At 34.6% G+C, this 16,629-nt stretch overlaps 1 protein-coding gene across 3 annotated transcripts in view; it reads left to right on the forward strand.

Annotated features, from left to right (window-relative positions):
- The window catches only part of KIF6 (kinesin family member 6), a 156,859-nt gene that overhangs the window by 44,786 nt on the left and 95,444 nt on the right, over nt 1-16,629 (forward strand). For all 3 annotated transcript variants that reach the window (XM_017742350.1, XM_017742349.1, XM_017742348.1), the window contains 2 exons: nt 443-529; nt 3,806-3,909. In XM_017742350.1, coding sequence (XP_017597839.1) covers nt 443-529; nt 3,806-3,909 — 191 coding nt within the window. The remainder of the gene's footprint in view (nt 1-442; nt 530-3,805; nt 3,910-16,629) is intronic.

The raw sequence follows: 16,629 nt of genomic DNA on the forward strand, positions 1-16,629 counted from the left end.
ATTCATCTTCCCTTAATCTCTTTTCCCAGCTTCTTTTACATAAAATTATCTAGTCCCTTTTTTACAAAAAAAAAAAAGAAAAACTTTTACTTAGTTTTCTCTTTTTCTCATCATTCAAAAGTTATTACCTTCTAATTAGCATGGCTTTGTTATCCTACAGTTCCAGCTGCAGACTTACCTGAAACACAGTTGGTCAGGAGATAAACTGGGTCAATAAAATATGTACTATGATTTAACAGTTTTGTATGCCCCTGTCATGAATATGCTAACCTTATTTCCCTTGAATATTATTATTTTGGAATATGAAATGATAGATTATTTCTGTAAGATTGTCAAAAACCAGAAAAGTAGTTTAATGACTTCATTAGCAGTCTGGTCTACTTACCTAGTGCAAAGGTAATTGGAATTCTCTCCTTTCTCTCTTTTTTTTTTTTCCTTCCAGGAATCTATATCAACCTGCAGATTTGCACAGCGAGTTGCTCTTATTAAGAATGAAGCAGTTCTTAATGAAGAAATTGACCCCGCATTGGTGAGAGTTGTCTGGGGACAGAGGGAAGGAGATTGCTTGCTTTAAGTCTTATTAAACAATAGCAGTCAAATTGATGTTGAGGATGTTATACTGCAACATCCAGTGAAACTGTTTTCAGATGCAAGCTCCACCTTTATTTCTATAAAATAACTGCCCCTTTAGGTTTTTTTGTTTTGGATAATTGTAATTAGGTGGATCTTTATAAATCTCTAAAGGCTTTCTAAGCTCTTAAAGCTGAGAAACCCTAACCCCTAAGCCAAACCTAACCTTAACCGTAAGCCAACCCTAACCCAAACACCAACTCTAACCCTAACCAAACCCTAACCCTAACACCAACCCTAACCAAACCCTAACTCTAACCCTAACCAAACCCAGACCCTAACCCTAACCCTCGGCTCAAGGTGGTGGGTGGCATGAGAGGCAGAGCTTAGGGCGATGTGAAGGGGCGGAGCTGGGGATGGTGTGAGAGGAGAAGCCAGAGTTGTTTTGTTTCAGTGATAGTTTCTAAATAATTCCCACAGATAATTGGATGGTTCTAAAACTCTTTAAAATGTACTAAGATTGCTAGTCACTTGATGAAGGCACACGGCTGCACTGAAACAATTTGTGTATTAAAAAGCTAAGAAACATACCCATCCCGAGTCCTTCCTTGAGAATGACTCGAGGAACATTTTAGCTAGGAAGAAAGAACTCCGTGTAGTTACAGTTAGGGAAAAAAGGAAGACAAGCAAAGGAGACGGAAATAGGATTTCCAGAACCTGCAGAATGCTAGATTATATAACATCAGAAGCATTTGTTCTCTAAACCTCAGGGATTATGTAGCTAATGATTTCATTCATTGTTACTTGATAGTAATTAGCATATTTCAGTTACTGTTAATGATTGTGCTTTTATTTTTCATTGTCTCTTGTCCTTGAAGCTCAAAGGGAATAGAAGATCCTTGTCAGGTTTTCACACGGTTTTCTTCTTTATTATTATTTATTTTATTTTTCTTTCCAATCTATTTCTAAAAGCAAGAACATCAGATTTAAAAAAAAAAAAATAAAAACAACCCAGAAAATAAACCCAATAGGCATTGAACAACTTCTTCATTTCTATCTGTCTGTTCTTTTTTTCTTTTCTACATAGACTGTCTAGTAGCAAATAATGCAAGACATTTCTTCCATGGCCACAGAAACCTTTGATAGAGGTAAAACACATGCAGGCTCCTGAACATTTACTACATCCTGTGGACCTATACTCCATGAGTTTGGTATGTCTCACTCTGCAGGATCATTTAGCAAGTAAAGCAAAAGTGGACTCGTGAGAGTTAGAAAACTATCCCCTCTTGTGGAAAAGGCAGGGGAACACAGGTACCTTGAGTTTATACGGCCCTGTGCTCATTGCCCATCTTAAATATATTCCCAGGGTGCAACCTTACTATTCAGTAAAGTGCTTGATTTAAGATTTTTTTCATAAAAATCGAACACAATTTATTGGCAGTATCTATCATCTGTGAGCTGAACACATGGTTTATTAAGGGAGTTCACAATACCTCCTGGTGGATCTGAGTTAAGTCTGATTGTTGCGTAAACTTTAGTCTTCATGATGGAGACTTCCTGACCTTTTACCTTACTAAGAAGATGAATTTGTACCTGTTGTACTTTTAAGTGACTCCTCTTTGAATCTCTCTCACTCATGGTCAAAGAACATAGTTTAAACTGAAAATCAAAGTCTTGAATTAAACCTCATCTCTTCTGACATTCATGTAAAAATAGAAATTTTGTTTTAATAATATTTGAAAATGAATCTTTTATCCATATCCTGAAATTGGTATTTCTGTTGTTGTCAGATTGAAGTTAGTCATGCTAACAAATTTGAACATTGAACACAGAGGCTACTGTCATTCAGCTGTCTACCATTTTACACTCCAGCCCCAAATTTTATTTTCTTGACTCAGTAACTGGCACAAACTACATCAGAATGTGGCAGCAAAATGGGGCAATCTAAAATCAGGGTAAAATGTTTGGCCTTGCAAATTTTTCTAAGTGTTCTTGCAACTTCTCTAATTAACAGTCATCACTTTAATAGATTATTAAATAAAATACTATGCTAGACTTTCAATCTTTATTGTAAAAAATATATCAACTGTAGGTTTAGAGTTAAAAGAAATAATCATATGCATGTTTAGAATATTGTGATTTTTAAAGTAAAAATGCTTATTCAAAATTTAGGAAGTTATTATTAAATTTACTCATTAAAAGAAATAGAAATGTTTGAAAGAGTTTTAACATCTGGTGAAAATATGTGTCATCAGTTTCAACAATCTCATTTCTGGAAAGTGCATGCAATCAAGAGTGATTAATTTTTTCTTGAAAACATTCCTCTCTTGGAAACTTCTTTTGCCCATGGAATTAGTGTATGCATATCCATCTAAAAATATCATATAAAGGGCCATACAAAGGGAGGCTTCATTAAATGACGAACCGTAAAGTATCCAAGAGCCCTCTCATTCGTGTTGTAGACTTACAGATTTGCATATTGCCCTGCTTTGTAGAATTTGGCTTTGAGAGGTTAATGATTAGTAAAATTTGGTTTTATACAGACATTTATTCCCAAGGAACAGTTTCCAAAAATTACTTCCTAGAATTTAAAAATCTAGTTCACTTTTCCATGTAATATTCTCACATTGCTGCTTATTAATATGATTTCATTTCATTATGTTGCTTTATGCTATCAGTTTGTTGCTAGCAACTGATGCATCCTACAAGTATAGTGTGCTATAATTCTAATAATAATGAAATGTTACATGAAAAAGAAGAAAATTTAAGATTTAAATTAAGATAGTATTTTGAAAGTTCTGTTTCTGTAAGGGAAGGAAAAAATACCACTTTTGTTGTGTAGTTGCCTTTCTCTAACAAAGGCATCAGTTCTGAGATGTGTTTTCATTATTAAGAGGCAAAACTAATGAGTCAGAAAAGCTCTTTTTACTCCTTTGTCAAATTGTATTTCTCTTTTGAAAAAAATCTTTTGAACTCTTTCTGTACCACCATATCTTCCAACACAAGAATTTACTGAATTTGGAAGACTTTTCTTGGGTTTATAAATGGAAAAAGAAGGAAAAAAAAGGTGTTTGGTGTATTTAAGGCATTTTGACAGTTTTTAGAAAAGAGACCTTGTTTAAAAAAAGAGAAAACTAAAGTATCATATTTACCTAAACTCAGCCTTCTACTTCAAAAATCATAAACTAACTATTAATTTGTAGGTGATGCTTGGTTTATGCCTTGCTGTTTGTAGATGATTGTCCAGCTGAAAAAGGAGATCCAGGATTTGAAGTATGAGTTGGCACTGGTGACTGGCAAGCAAAGAACGTCAGAGCTTTCCCAAGAAGAGCTACTTCAGTAATGTCTTACATTGCTTTCATTTTCTTCTTTTATTATTATACTTTTCATCAGTTTCTTATTTGCATAAATATTTAAATTCGTCTCAGAATTTTAAACTTCCTTGTGTGAATAATAAAGTGGAGTTAGGTGCCAGTTTAGAATGGCAGATTTCCATGAAAAGCTCTATGAGGCTGCTGGCTGTGTTTTTGCAGCCTCAGCGTTGAGGAAGTGAAGTAAAGTAAATGCAAAGGATGGGAATGCCTGTCAAATGCCAGGCAGAAAGAAGTGTTATATAATAGGGCAGAATTAAAAACAGTCTCTCTCAAAACTGGGTATGCGATCTGAGTAAAGTTCAAGAAATGTTCTTGTGCTGAGAAGTATCCTGCTGCAGTGTTAGTTTGACATAAACCAAAAGAAATTTCACCTTTCTGATCCGCAATTAATCAATGTCTTAAAAGCCAAATATTCTTTTTTCTTTTACTGAACATGCTGTTGAAATGCAGTATTAATTCATGTAAATATGGTGACATTCTGTACTGTAGATCAGTACAGCACAAAAGAACTTTCTATATATGATGTATTTACTTAGGTCTAAATGTTCACAATAACTTAATTCAATTTCTAGGCTTGAAAAATTGATTCTGTAAGATAGGCCTATTTAATCTCTGTACTTCATCTCTATAAAGAAAGTAGTAATTGCCTGATTTTGTTTAATTAGTACATTAACAGTAACCAAATTGAAGCTGTGGGAATATTTGGTCTTTAGTTTCTCTCGGGACTGGTCCAGAAGACAGCTACCAGTGCTAGCAATTTCCCCTGATGCATAGGAGAGTCTGGAGACATGACAGTCTGCTACCTTGAACCTTGAATTTCTCATGCAGATTGTTGCCATTGTTAATCATTTACAGTTAATCAGCAGTTATCAGTATATTCTCCTAACCAGAAATCTCCCTGCATTTCCTACTCAGTTAATATATATTTATCATCTGCCCAAACATATGAGAGTCAAATGCACAAATAACACTACAGAGTAGCGCTAGATGTGACCAAGACTAGCCATTGAAAGAAAAGTACCTTTCTTTGTCATTATATGCAGAATTAAATGCCCTTATTAGTTAGTTTCTTTTTGCCCTGGCAGAAGGATAAAAAGAAACCCTTCTTTTCACCCTTCAGAAGATAACTGACTTTCAGTGATTTTACTCAGACATACTTAAATAAACTATATATTAGTTTAAATAAGTGCATTCCTAACATTATTCTAAAAATCTGTCACATGGATTTTCCACTGTGGTCTTGTTTGCTGCTTGCTTTGTATAGAGAAACTGGGATTTTGGAAATCATTTGGTTTTTCTAAGACCCCACTCACAAATCTTATTTCCTGAGATTTTTACCTGACTTTTTGCCATGAGAATGGCAGTCTTATAAATAGGAATGGGTTATAAGTGTAATGGATTCATGGTTGATTAATTTTTTTACTATGATTATGCAAAGGAAAACTAGGAATGTACCATCTGCATACAATTGCACTGTAGCATCCATCTGGGAGGCTTGGTTTCAGAAATGTGACTAAGAAGTGTGTTAGTTGTATGTTTCTCCTTTTCATCTATGTAGCAGAGTATAGGGTGCATTACACCATCACAAAAAGTTTCTTCTGAGATCATAACAAGGAATTTTTCATCCCATTACTCCAGAAAGAACCAGGGTGGAGACTTTAATGTGTTTCTACCTGTACTGTCACATAGTGAGAAATAACTTCCAAGGACCTTAGATACATTAGGTCAATGCAAAATTTTAAGGTTTCTGAGTCTGTCATTTATTTAGATTTACTCAGGGTCATGTAGCACATGTGTTCATTGTTCCAAAAATAAGTTTTTTCTTGGAACAAATGCCGTGTAATTAAAATATAGAACAGCACTTAAGTACTGCTGACTGGGATATAATAATTTTCCTAAGGATCAATACAAAACAAGAAGGGCCTCAAACAATTAACCTTATCAGTCATCAGTGTGATGTAATTTCAGGGATCATTTTCTTAATATGATTTAAAGTGAAAAAAAGAAGAAAGATTTGGATATACAGAGCTTTTTCAAACAGGCAGAGTGCTAGAGTATAACTGTCACATACATGAGTCAGACTGGCTTGTTCATACTTTGGGCTGCAGTTGGATGGAATGTTGAAAGCTAAGTCAATCTTTTCTAGAACAGTTCAAGGGGAGGAAAATATCAAATGTCAGGGTTTATGAGTTTTGCATTTGTATGTGTTCATGCAAACAGAGTGCTCACAGATAAACAGCTGATGTGGCTCAAACACCCAAATGAAAGTATAATGAAATGATAGTATAAAAAACCACTGTTTCAATGAAAATACGTTTCTGTGGTTTTAAACATTTATACTTTTTGAGCTTGCTTTCATATGGCAATAACATTTGTGACCATGCTGATTTACATGTCTGAGCCTGAGGTCCATAAATGTTCTGAGCATTTATGACAATCAGCAGATAGCATTGAAGTGTTCCGTCTCCAGTTACAGTCTATCAATACATAACACAGCAAATCTTCGTGACACTTCTGTTTATTGGGACTGGCCATCTGAGTCTGGAGCTACTCATTATCTGGAGAGTTTGTACACATTAAAGAATAAATATACAAGTGAGTAGTCCAAACAGAAGTATGGACCTGGATGATGGCTGATAAAGTCATGATTGACTATTACTGGCAAATGTCTATGTTGGGATTCGCATCTAGTTTTGCATCTATAATGAAACCTAAATAATATTATTTATGAGGAGCCATACAGATCAGTTTGTTATGACAGGCAGAAGAAGAAAAGAAATGTATTACAGGTGATAATGCAACATACTGTGTTGTGCTTTATTTCAAGTGGCCACCCAAGAACGGTTCTTAAAAGACTGCTGTTGTAGGGGGTTCTTTTATTATTATTGTTATTATTATTGGTAGTTTTTTTAATATGTCAGAGAGGAAATTCTAATGAAGGTCATTATGTATTTCAAATCCTACTTAGACATTTTTGCTTAGGATTTCTTCTGTTTAAATTTAAATAAACTGTATCTCAACATGTGTATATATATATATGCATATATCTATATAAATAATTCAAGTTTATCTAGTTCTTTTCCAAATTCTTAGACTTTGACCAAAGTCTTACTGTGGTTAATTTTATTGCAAATAATGACTAGCAAGGAGAGGTGCTACAAAGGATAGTCTTATAAAAAATGGATGCATTTTAATCCTTCTTTTTCTGATTCATCATACATATTTTAGCAGAGGTCACAGCAAAATTAATCTGCTGAAAGTATTCTGAGCCTGGGTTATATTTTTTATTCTTTGATGCTGACCACAGATGGTCAAAGGTACAAGACATGTCAGTGAAAAACTCCATGCACTGAGTACATTTTTTTTTTTTTCTCCCCCACACAACTCTTTATCTCAGGCATTTTTCAGTAGAAGACAGATGCCAAAATGAAACTGAGTGGTACATATGTAGATCCAATAATATTTTTTAGTCTAACAAAATGCTTATGGTATTGCGTAGGTTTTTTTGCTCTCTACGTATGTTGCAGGAATTAACTGTTAGTGATTGCCCAGGAAATAAGTATTAATAATATCTGAAAACTGTATTTTGTATTTTTCTCGACTTAATAAGTCAAGAAATTCCAAACATTTCTTGCAATAATGAGCTTCATTCCACTTGTTTACATTCAGAGCATTCCAAATGAAATTGGTGGGCTACTCAATGCAGTTGAAATTGCTAAATATTTGCAGATAGCATATGAATAAGCTGATTTTCCTTCTTGATTGTTTTTTCCTCAGTTAAATCAAAGAAGTATCTTTGGGGATTTATTTTAATTTTTTTTTCAAAAACCTGTCAAATAGGCTTTCCTCATCACTACAATGTCACATTACCATTCACTAAGTTTAAAACAAAATGGGAAACAAATGCTCTTGACTTTTCTTGTGAATGGTAAATTATAATATGACGCAGCTTGCCAGTCGTGTGACTAAAGCTACAGCTGTCTGAAATTCAGAATTCCATGTTAAATGGTGAGCTTTTGCATTACTGTGTCATATTTTTGATTTTATTATTTTGTTCTCATAAATGTTAAACATAAATTAATTCTTCTGCTCTCATTTTGTTTATCTAAATAACACAGAATAAAAAATGCAGCTAGATTACATAAGTGGTTCAGAATGTAGATCATAAAATGCTTCCAAAATCTGAATTGCTTGCTTTGGATCTTACCTTCTACTTCCTCAGCTGTAAAGGGCTGATCTAAATATTTCTGAGCTGGAGAATTAGTTTCTTATTTAAGGAAAAAAAAAAATTAGAAAAGGAGCTCTTTGAACTATTTTTAAAAAGTAGAAAATAACATCATACGTCCCAAATACAAGGAAATTGTACTCTTTCAGGCTTCTGCATTATGCTTTAGAATAGAATTAAATTACCTTCAATTTTTTTTTTTTTTTTTTTTTTTGTGAATTGCATGCCAGAAGTAAAAGGGAGAGTCCTTTTTGTTTGAATCATTTGGGATTTTTTTTTTTTTTTTAAATAATATAAATGAGCTCACTAGCAATTTACAGTGTGTGCCCAGAAAGTCAGGATTTTAAATCAAGGTCCTGCGTTCCAGAGCACCCACACTTCCAGAGTTTTTGCCAGTTGGAAATCTCTAAGAACAGGACCGGAAGTACTGGCTTAGCACTTTAATTTATTAATAACTTTACCTTATTTCTTTCTGATACATATGTTATTACAGGCGCTTCTATTTTTTACTTCAACAGTCATATACTGTTCATCTTACTCAAGTCCTGGAGATCTCATTACTTCTTTCTGTCTTTCATTTTTCTGTTTCAACATTGTGACATCTGTATGCTATCATAGTATTAACAATATTGCACTGTTGTACAATGTAGAGCTTTAACAGTTACTCAGAGTTAAGCTGTTGAACAAATGGCCTCCTTTACAAAACAGAGCAAATGTTCTTATTTGCTGATGTCAGTGTTCAATTTCATTTGCAAGGTGGAAGAAATAAAGGCCTATCACCTTGCCTTTTGTCAACACAGCTTTGCAGACCATAGATCTGTGTAGAAGTTAGCAGATTTAAGAACATGAGCTGTGTAGGCAATATTCAAGAAAAAACAGGCTACCTTACCTATAAAGTAGTCTTAAAATGTCTCACATTAACTGCTTGCTTAGATGCCTGATTTAGAGTGCTCTTAAATCAATGTCTTTTTGTAGAGGATATTTTTTCTCTTACATGTTATGAAATCTTTAGCAACAGCACAGAAAGTTCAGATTCCTAATGCAGGTACCAGCACTACGTGCTTAAATTGTAAATACTTCTCTGTGATCCTGGTTTTTGTTCCAAGGCCCCTCAAAGTAGGGAAAAAAAATCTTATTTAAACTGATCACCTTTAATATTGAAACTATTGAGAGATAATAAACTGTAAAGTTCTTTTCAAAGCTTAGTGAGTTTGTTTCAGCGTGGGGGTGGGAGGGAGGTCTACAATGTACTATGTTCTGTTTTCTAGTGTTCAAAATTATACCCATCATCTAGTGTCATATGGTTTCAAGAAAAATAGTGAAATATGGTATAGCTCATATTAGTGAAGTGTGTGGAGATAACATAACATAGCTCCAGTTGATTATTAAGATTGAAAAAATCTTGGGGCCAATTTTCAAATATATATGACCAAAAAGTGATCATAGAAGCATTTTGAATCTCCCTGAAATTCATGAACACTTTGTCAGCTGAGTTCTTCTGAAAGTACCACTAAATACCTGTTTGCATCTTTTGGAACTTAAATACTTTTTGAAAATCTTTTTCTTTTGAGCTTATACATGTAATTAATAATCTGTGATACTTTGCAGATTTTTTTTAAACTACTTCTGTCTTCTTTACTGTAGGATTATCTTGGTGTTCATCCATATGAGTACTTTTGGCTTCTTTGAATAGCTGTTATGCTTCTCCTATGTTCTTTCATTTTAATTCAAGTTCTTCCTACCTTACAGACATTTTGATTTTTTAAATTTTGATAAACTAAAGGTTAGTTTTCTCTTGCTACTTTTGGATATACTCCAGTGATTAGAACATAACTGTTGTTATGGCCACAAGTATTAGCTGGCAGTGAATAACATTCCTTTATGTATGCGCTTTTGGGTTGTTTTTATAAAGTGCTGTTGAAGAAGGAAATTGTCTACTCAGCAAGCTACTTGACATGTTTCTTCTCTGAAAAAAAAAATTGCGTGTGTAGAATTACAGGCAGTAGGCACCTTTTTCCCTCATAAGCCTGTCTTGATCTTTTTATTGTCTTTATCGGTCCAAATCACCCCTTTTCTTACTGATACAAAGATTTAGAGCTGTGTGCATTTCATCATTGAAATATGATTAATGATTTTCGACTGTGTAGAAACTCTTCTTACATCTGCTTGCCACATGGTAGCCATCTAATTCAGAAGAATCTCCTGTAGTATGTAGTTGTTATAGCACTGTATAGCTATCTTTTAAAAGGTAAAAATCTTCCAGACTGTAGAAATGCAAGACACTCAAAGACTTACTGCTCTTACTACACTGCTCTAAGACTGCACCAAATCAATGCAGACTATACCAGGGCTATGATAGTAACACTATTCTATGAAATATCTACTGAAGGGATTGCACAAAGGCTTATGTAACTGCTTCCACTATTCAGTTACCTTAATTATTATTATTTCACCCAGGAGTTAGCACACGTTTTTTAAATGACAAGTTAAGCTGTTATTTCTGGATACAGAATACAGCATTATTCTCTATATATGTCAGTTATGCTGTCATGTGCACTACCTGTCAGTCAGTAATGTATAACAGATCATCTCAGGGCAATATGGATCTGTTCTGTGTACTTTTATCTTCTGTCATTTGATTGGCAACAATGCCTGGAAATACCTTCCTCTTTTCCCCTTATCTTCCATAGCATTATTCATAAAATCCACTACTTTGAATCTCCATGGTCTTCCCATACTGATGCACACTTGAAGCTAACTTAGCTTCAAGTTAGATGTCCTTATATGTCTTTCTTCTTCAACTATCACTCATTTTTAGATCAGTGGATTCCTAAAATTTGTAGAGATACGGAGTTCCTATTTAAACAATATAGACATTGTTAAACTTAATTTGCAGAATTAATATATTTATTAAAAATTGATATCAATTATGTTACCAATAGGAGAACTATTGTAAAGTCAAGGTAAACAAACTCCTTTAATTAAAACAACCTCTCTGATTACCACAAGGGCTTCATTAGCTGGCTTGTTAGCAGCCTACTTTTCATAAACTTGGATTTTTGCTTGTGAGAGAGTTCACAGCTGACACACAAAATTAATTGTTATTTAAGTGAACTTAATTTTGATACATAACATACAGTGTCAGTGATCAGGGGTTAAAAGGCAAGTTCTCTCAGAAATGAATCATGGCACATAAAGCAAGGTCAAAACAAGTCCTTCCAAATCTGCGTTTTGAGACTGTGCATCCTGCAAACTATTGAGAACTCCAGACTTTAAAAACATACTCTCAGTTGGCTGGGAGTGCTTTTCTGATGCATTTCAGCTGTGTAATTTGCATCCTGGTTCATCCAAACAAATGACTGATTCAGAAGCAGATTTTTAAAAAAATGTAGGTGGGTGTTATTTAATGAATGGGTAAAAGTGAAGTAGCACAGTGCTCATTTAATCATTCTGCAGTTTTGCTATCAGAAAAATTGCACAGAATCTGAAGTAATGCGGATAGGGAAGTTTTGTGATGTATGTGTGGTCTAAACAGTAAGCAGTCTTCATTAAGGAAGAATTTCTGAAGGGTGGAAAGTAACAGAAGAGAAATAAAGTTGGTAATGTAAAACCCGTCTCTAAGCTGCAGTACAGTGTGTGTTTACATTATTTGTAAAAAAAAAAAAGAAAGATATAAAGAGGGAAAGGCTAAACCAAGAACTTGGGCCTGATTTACAGTCACTAATGAAAGAGCACTGTTAGTTTAACACATTTCCATCCCAACTGTTTATGACTGATCTACTGTGAGTTTTCTTCCAAGCATCAGCATAAGGACTTGTGCTTGACACAGCTTGTGGTTTCACATTCTGGTATCATGATTCAAACTTGCCTGGATCAGCACTCTATTACCTTTCTTTTTGTACTAAGTTAGTATGTAAAAGGCCACTATCAAAATTAGTTTTAAATTAATCTTGTCTATTAATCTTGACTATTAAGTCACTTAATAGTCTTCTCTTCATATTGACTTAAAAACTTTTCTGTCTGTGTGTAATATTTCGCTCCTTTTTTTGTTTGTTTGTTGCTTTGTCTTTTTTTTTCTTATGAGCATTGGGAGAGAAAGCCCCGTTCTTTGTTTACTGCTGTTTTTCACAGAAAATGAGTCTTTGTTTAATACTTTCTTATTCTTGCTCCTTTAGAGAATTTCTATTGGGAAAACTATTTTTTCTGATACAGCAGGGTTCTGGCAATAGGCTTCAGCACACCCTTGCTCTTATTAGTGTGAGTTAGCCCTGCTGTTCTCAGGGCAGAACCTTGCAGTACTAAAAGAATGGAAATTTATGAAAAATTGCCTTTGGCGGCTTCATCTACTTTAATAACATTAAACAATGTGGCAGCTGGTGTGGGGTCTGTAGCTCAGATCCAGGAAGCCGTGACTGGTCGGGGGGGATGGTCCCACGAGGAACCATCTTCCAGGGGCTGTGCAGCGTTCCCTCAGCTGCTGGAGTGCCTTTGCAGAGAGGCTAACAGCTCTTTGGTGATTTTCAGCTAGTGATTTCAGCTCTTGCTCTGCGAGACAGTCTCCAGGCCAGACCAGGAGAGACGAGAGGGCCATGTGGCATTCCCACATAGATGACTTTATTGTCCTGCACCTGCGAAAGGCGGCCAGTGACAGGCTTGCTCTACCGACTGAGCTATCCAGGCTTCTTTTATGGGGATACAAAGGTGGGTGTGAGAGGCCAATGGGTTACAAAGCCAAATGGGTTACAAAAAGCCAAAGGATCTACATAGGGTCTCCCAGAGGATCATGGTTCTGTGTCCTCTGTCGCCGTAACTGAACAGTGCTGCCTTTTCCAAGGGGATTCTGCTGGGAGGTTGTGCAATCTCTTTATCAGCAGGCTTCCCTCCAGGGCAGGGGCTGGGCATATCCCACAAAGCCATATTTAATGCTCTATACTTTACCTTACAAAATACAAGAGAAAAGGGGAAAAAAAAGGGAACCAGTTTGGATCTCCATGAGTTATAAGAGACATCTTCATACGACACTGATTTTCCTGTCGTGTGACATTAACTGTGTTCATCCATGCTCAGTTTTGATTAGCACAAATTCTGCATGGAAACATTATTGAGAGCCTTACTAAGCTAAAACTAAAGAATGCAGCAGCTGGTTTGCTAATGTTACTAACTACAACAAACAAAAGACTATTAGTTTAATATTTGTTTCTACACAAAAATAGAGCTTTTAGGATTTCCAAAATATACTTTTAGGTTTGGGGGTTTTTTTAATGTTAGTTTAATATTTCAGTGCAAGTATCTTGTGCCTAGGTACTTCTATTTCAGGTTAATGGAGCCTTTTCTGATGTAACTCCCCAGTATAACAAAATTCCCTCAAATTTAAAGAAATTAAATTGACCATCTTATGTTAGAAGAATACGAAATTCTGAAATACATATACATACTGCATATTTCCACTGAGCAGTTAAGTGTGACAAGTAGCAATTCAGTAATTTTCAATTCAGTGCTTGTACCTAGTTCAATAATTAGGTTTCCACTGAATTTCAGTTAATTAATCAGCTTCCCATCATGGCTTTTTTCCATCAAGTTGACTTTAAAAACAGAGCAGTGTGAATTCTTAGAGCTAAGTATATTTTTATAAGGATCTCTCCAGTGTGAAATAAAATTCCTGGTGTTGATCTTCAGATGCTAGTACAGAGATCATCTCTTCATCCAGTTTTCTGCTCCAGTGAATGGCAGGTATTTGTTACTTGGTTTTTGGTGTCATTTCATTACAAGGTCTTTGGCTCGATTATCTTGAATTTTAATTTTAGTAGGGGATTATTCTTTTTGCTACCAATTTATATGTTGCAAAGCTCATTTTGTACATTAATACAGAGAAATAGAATGTCAAAACAGGAATTTATTTCTTCAGCAGTCCATCTCTTTTATAACAAGGTCCAGCACTGCTGTAATGCTAGTCTTCATAAGATAGTCAAGAAAGGAAAACAAAATATCATACTATAAGGAGCAGAGTTCACATATATTCAATATTATGGAAAGTGGTTTAGGGTGTTTGTTAGTTGGCTTTTTTTTCTTCTTAATTCTAACTGGTTTTCATTATATGCTTGAACCAAAGCATTTGGGCTTTTTTCCTTCCCTCTGGTTTATGAGTTACCTTGGCACTCTCAGTCATGTTGTAGAACCTATGTATATGATTTTTCTAAATTATTTTCCCATTGATTTTGGCAATATGTGCCATGGGGAAATTAAGGTTCAGCCTGGGTTGCTTTGGGAGAAGAAAAGCTCATTAACGTACTTAGAAAATTTTCATATATATTTTTCAGGTATAAATTCTGTGCCAAGCATGTTCTTTCCTTTAGCAAGTTCATTAACAAAATGCCCTTGTTTGAGCAGCTTTATTTCCTAATTTCTGTTTTGAGAGGATGGGAAAATGCTGGCCATTATCCTTGGCATAATAGCATAAGTAAATATAAGGATTGATTGCTCAGGTGTTTTTGAAAGAAACTCTATTCTCAACTCTTAGACAAAATAGGACATACTGACAGACTAAGAGAGGTCTAGGTGTATGGTCTCAGGGCTGAGCCACAATAGCTGACTAAAAATACTTTTATTTCCTATGCCTTTTTGTTGTTTTACTATGACTGAGTTGAAAGAAGGTCCTTTAGAAAGAGAACACTTTTATTTTACCTCATGATTTCATATTACCTTTGTTCTGATACATACCCATGCCTCTGCATTGGCCAGTAAAGCAAGATTTGCTAGAAAGTTCTCTGGATTTCTTGTTCTCTGTGAGTTTCTTGCCCCTCTTAAACACCTAGACCCTACCTTGTTCAGTGTTGGGGTGTTTAATGTGTTTTTCTGGTTCAGTTCTTGCTGACATATATTCTTGCAAAAGTCTTTTGTTTGAGGAAAGCTGTTTGATGCGCATTCTCCTTGTAGAGAACTAAGGATCAAACGTAGGTGGCTATATCAGAAGATGCTATTATTGCTGAGGAGAATGGTATTATCCATCTCTCGAAAGTTACAGAATAAAAAACAAAAGCTATTTTGGTTCTCCTTTATTTCCAAAAACGTTTTTCTCACTGTCTCTCTATTGGAGGATGACTACAGCCTGTGCATGGTTTTGACTACAAAGAATGTGTTGGACTTGTAACTGTAGGTGCCCTATATGAATTTCATAAATTTTTTAGAGCCCTATTTTATGTAATTTTGTGCTCTAGTTTTCATATATTCCATATATTTAATTTTATTTTTATGGATGTATTTAGAGATAAATAATAAACTGATTTAGTCAGGAATATGAGAAGTAAAAGGATATTCATCTTGTAAGTTTTATTGTCATTTGTTTTTGTGCCACCTAGCAAACAGATATACCTTGTCTAATATATGTTAGGAAAAAGTAAATGTACAGTCAGTATTCTTTTTTTATGCTTATTCTCATCTGTGGTTTTTTTCCCTTGCCCTGTGATTCTTCATTGTCTCCTTGATTAATCTTGTGAATGTTTCTGGAAATGAAGTAGCACTGTTGTCTTTTTTTCAATTTGTAAAACTGAAGATCTTGTTACTGTACAAATTCGTATGTTGTTTTGACAGTTTTTGAGCTGCTAAATAACTTAAACAAAAGATGGTTCAGTTTAATAAGATATACTCATTGAGAAGAGAATCTTCAAGTTGCCTCTGTATCGTATGGTTTATTTTGTACCTTTGTTTAGTGCTTCAATATTCTGGAAGAACTCCCAGAATATCCAGCATGTTGGCAGACTGTGTGTTTATTTTAGAAAGAGTTCTGGTGTATTTTACATGGAAACCTAAAAGAATGAGGGAGGCAGTGATTTCTTTTGCTGTTATTCATGGGGATTTGCATGGCTGGTTTTGTTTTTTAATTTATTTTTCTTTTTGTTCTATCCGTAGCATTTAGACTCGGATGGTCTGTTCCTTTTCTTGTTCTCATTCTTAACAATGAAATATTGAAAATTTATCTAAAAATACACTGACAATGTAGTGTTTCCTGCAACTGGGAAAGAGGCTGAATTGGTTTATAACTTCTGATTTACATTGTGCTATTTCAGACTTGACTTGGTGCTCAGATCTCTTTTCGCTCCTATATACTACTTGGAAATCAAAAAATGAATTGGACTGTTGTGTTTTTTCAAGAATTCAAAACACATTAAAGGTAATGTAAGAGAGAGGAAATAGCATCCTATATCTATAACTACAGCTTGTCTAATTTGGTATACTTAACAAATGAACCTTGATTCTTGACTGGAAAATAATAATTTCAAAAAATAGAGCATTATGTTTCAGGAATTATATATTCTTTATCTTTCTCTTAAAATATTTTCAGATTATGGTAATGGTAATTGTGCAAGTTAGTGCAATTTTTTTTATTGATTCCCGTAGCCTAAATCTGTTGTAATCTGAGTATGGGTAAATCCCTGGCAACCAGATAATCTTTGAAAGGTTAAA

This window comes from Corvus brachyrhynchos, unplaced genomic scaffold, assembly GCF_000691975.1.
Source record: "Corvus brachyrhynchos isolate BGI_N302 unplaced genomic scaffold, ASM69197v1 scaffold188, whole genome shotgun sequence".
NCBI lineage: Eukaryota > Metazoa > Chordata > Aves > Passeriformes > Corvidae > Corvus > Corvus brachyrhynchos.